This window comes from Palaemon carinicauda, chromosome 24 (genome assembly GCF_036898095.1).
Source record: "Palaemon carinicauda isolate YSFRI2023 chromosome 24, ASM3689809v2, whole genome shotgun sequence".
NCBI classification, from domain to species: Eukaryota; Metazoa; Arthropoda; class Malacostraca; order Decapoda; family Palaemonidae; genus Palaemon; species Palaemon carinicauda.
The window spans coordinates 88013135-88016215 of NC_090748.1; the positions used below are offsets into that span (position 1 = coordinate 88013135).

The 3081-nt window shown below is 48.2% G+C and overlaps 1 protein-coding gene across 1 annotated transcript in view; it reads left to right on the forward strand.

Annotated features, from left to right (window-relative positions):
• The first annotated feature begins 791 nt into the window (after window positions 1-791).
• Window positions 792-3081, forward strand: part of LOC137618472 (uncharacterized) — a 32230-nt gene continuing 29940 nt past the window's right edge. The window contains exon 1 of the mRNA XM_068348633.1: window positions 792-2069. Coding sequence (XP_068204734.1) covers window positions 1325-2069 — 745 coding nt within the window. The 5' untranslated portion in view covers window positions 792-1324. The remainder of the gene's footprint in view (window positions 2070-3081) is intronic.

Here is a 3081-nt window from a genome sequence, read left to right on the forward strand (position 1 = left end):
TCCCACTTCCTCTCCCATGCTGGCACCTACTTAGAAAAGAGGGAAGGTTGGGGGTAGGGGAAGGGTGCGGTTAATAACCCTGTCTTTGAGAAAAAGGAAAGTTGTTAATGAGACTTACAACATTCCGCAGAGATGGGCCTCGAGCGGCAGGGCTCCCATTGGAACCAGAGCTAATTTTCCCCTATTTGGTTTCATGAAAAACAATATATTGAGAGATAGAGGACTTTTGTGTAAGGAAGAGATCATTGGATGTAAGGCAAAATGAGAGAGAGAGAGAGAGAGAGAGAGAGAGAGAGAGAGAGAGAGAGAGAGAGAGAGAGAGAGAGAGAGAGAGAGAGATGGATACCTGAGGGGCGCGAGGTATTAATAAGTCAGTGGGGCTGAGTAAAGGGGCAGTTCTACGAGGAATGCACTATGTTTCAGGCGATCATTGTCGTGATGGCGATGGCAAAGAGAGAGAGAGAGAGAGAGAGGGAGGGGGGGGGACGAAAAATGAAAGGTAGATGGAGAGATTGCTACCGAGGTATTATAGTTGACAGGCGAGGGGAAGGAAAGGAGGGAGGGGGGGGGGGTTTGATAGAGGGGAAATAGATAACCCTCCACCGCCATCTTCACTACACCACAGCTGCATGAGGAACGGGGGTGTATTTCCCCCACCCCCTGCTTCCCTTTCTTCCTTGGGAAGGGGGTTGCTTCGACAGGGAGGGGGATGGTTGGGGGGAGGGGGAAGCAGCAGCAGCAGCAGCCCTGAGTGTGGGAGAAAGAGAGAGAGAGAGAGTAGTGTCACTAGTGCGGTCGTCCAGTGAGGGCCGCACGTTGGTGGTGGTGCTGGGAGTGCCAACACGTGTCTCGCAGAGTGAAACAAGAGGGGGAAAAGAAAAGCCCCGAAAGGTGGAGTTCGAGTGAACCTCGAGAAGTTCTCTCTCTCTCTTTCTTTTTTTATTTTGGAAAGTTTGGTGGTTGTTTTCTTAAGTGTTCTTATTAAAAGGAAATTGAGAGGAGACGCCTCTGTCGGGCCGAAGTCTATTTGGATGCAGGTTTCAGTCGAAAGAGATTTTCGGAAAGTTTTTTTTTCAAGAAAGAGAAAGAGGTTGCCTCTTCAGAAGGTCGTCTTCCCTTCGAAGGAAGGACCGAGTTACTTTGAAGGGGGAAGCAGTTGAGGACGAAGTACGGCCTCGTGCTGGCCACAGCCGCGTCAAGGAAGCCACTGGTGGGCGGTAGGCGTTGAGAGTGAGGAAGAGATATATAGAGACAGAGGGAGGAGTGAGGGGCGCTTCCGTCTTGTAAACACATCGAGGGCGTGTGGTTGGGCGCCGGTGTTTACATGATGACCGTGGCAGAGGCGGAGTTGGTGAGGCGGGCGGCGGAAAAAGGTCGGAGTGCATCATTTTGCGCTCCGTCCCAACCGCTGTCCGCCCTCCACTCCGCGCACTCGTCGTCCTCCGACATCAATATGGACGCCCGAGCGCATGCCGCGGCGTTCCTGCAGGCGCAGCAGCAGGCTTCGTCGAGTCCCAGGGCCAGGCTGAAATCCTCCAGCTCGGCTAGGAGGTCGCAGTCCTGTAAGGTGCAGGGATCGCGGCCTCCGCGTATCCGGCGGCGTGAGTCTCCCAGGGGCTCCGACCTAGCGATCCAGCTGGACGAGGTTGCCAACGCGGCCTTCGCTCGATGCGCCGCGGAGCAGCAGCTGGAGGATGCCTCCTACAATCCTTTCCTTCGTAAGGTCCCATCCTGTGGCAGGCTGGTCACCCTGGCCCCTGACGGCGGGGCCAGTGGCGAGGATGCCGAAGGCTCGCCTGTCCTGCGGAGGACGGCATCCGCCCGCCGGCCGGCCCGTCCGCAGAACGGTTCATCTCCGAACCACTCCCCGACGCCCACGAGGGTGGTGCGTCCGTCGCAGAAGAGCCGCTCTACGAAGCGCCCAAATGCGAACGCGAGCAGCGGATCCCGACGGAGTGGGGGAGGCGGAGGAGGAGGAGGAACCAGCTACCTCGACGTCAAGCCTTCAGGATCGAACGAGGGACTCGACGATTCTTATCTTCTCAGGAGCTTCGCCACCACCACTAAAGGTAAGGAGGAAGAAAACGATCTATCCTTTTTGAGGAAACTTTTTTTTTCTTTTATAAATCAGAATTCAAACTAATTATCAAATGCTCTTATTTTTTAGCCACCAAGAACGATGGTCATAAAGACTAAAGGAGGAAATGATAATCGCAACATAAAAATGTACTACGTATCAAAGTATAGCCATCTAGAACGATGGTAATAATGATAATAATTATGATAATTGCAAAAATTGTAATATGCATATGAATTTAATCTCTCTCTCTCTCTCTCTCTCTCTCTCTCTCTCTCTCTCTCTCTCTCTCTCTCTCTCTCTCTCTCTCTCTCTCTCTCTCTCTCTCTCCTCTCTCTCTCTCTCTCTATACCCCACATTCTGATACGACACTTATGAGGTTTTCTTCGGTCTTAAACTTCGTAAAAATTAGCATTTAAGAATCTCATCAAACGTAAAAATTCACGTGAACACATTTACCCAAGTTAAAAATCCTGAGAAAACTTGTACCAAGCAACTTTAAATATTTGCATTTTAATAGTTTTCTGGACGGTAGGTTTTCGTCCAGAGAGCAATTTCCAGATTACGGAATGGTAATGTGCTTGTCTGAGGGTGACTTTATGATCTCAATTAAAGGCGTGAACTCAATACTCAATAGTAAGGATTTAACACAAGTCCTTGAAAGAAGTAGTAGTGGATGGGCCGAAGAGTTGACGTTCCTGTGGTTACTATAGTAAATATGTATTACACACACACACACACACACACACATATATATATATATATATATATATATATATATATATATATATATATATATATATATATATATATATATATATATATATATATATATGTGTGTGTGTGTGTGTGTGTGTGTGTGTGTGTAATAATAATGACAATAACCGAAACACACATTAGAAGAACATTATTGTAAGGGTCAATGGATCATATTTAAACCACAGTACCAAAATATTTTGCGTAAATTATTTATATACAAAAAAACTGAAAAGTATATTTTCTTC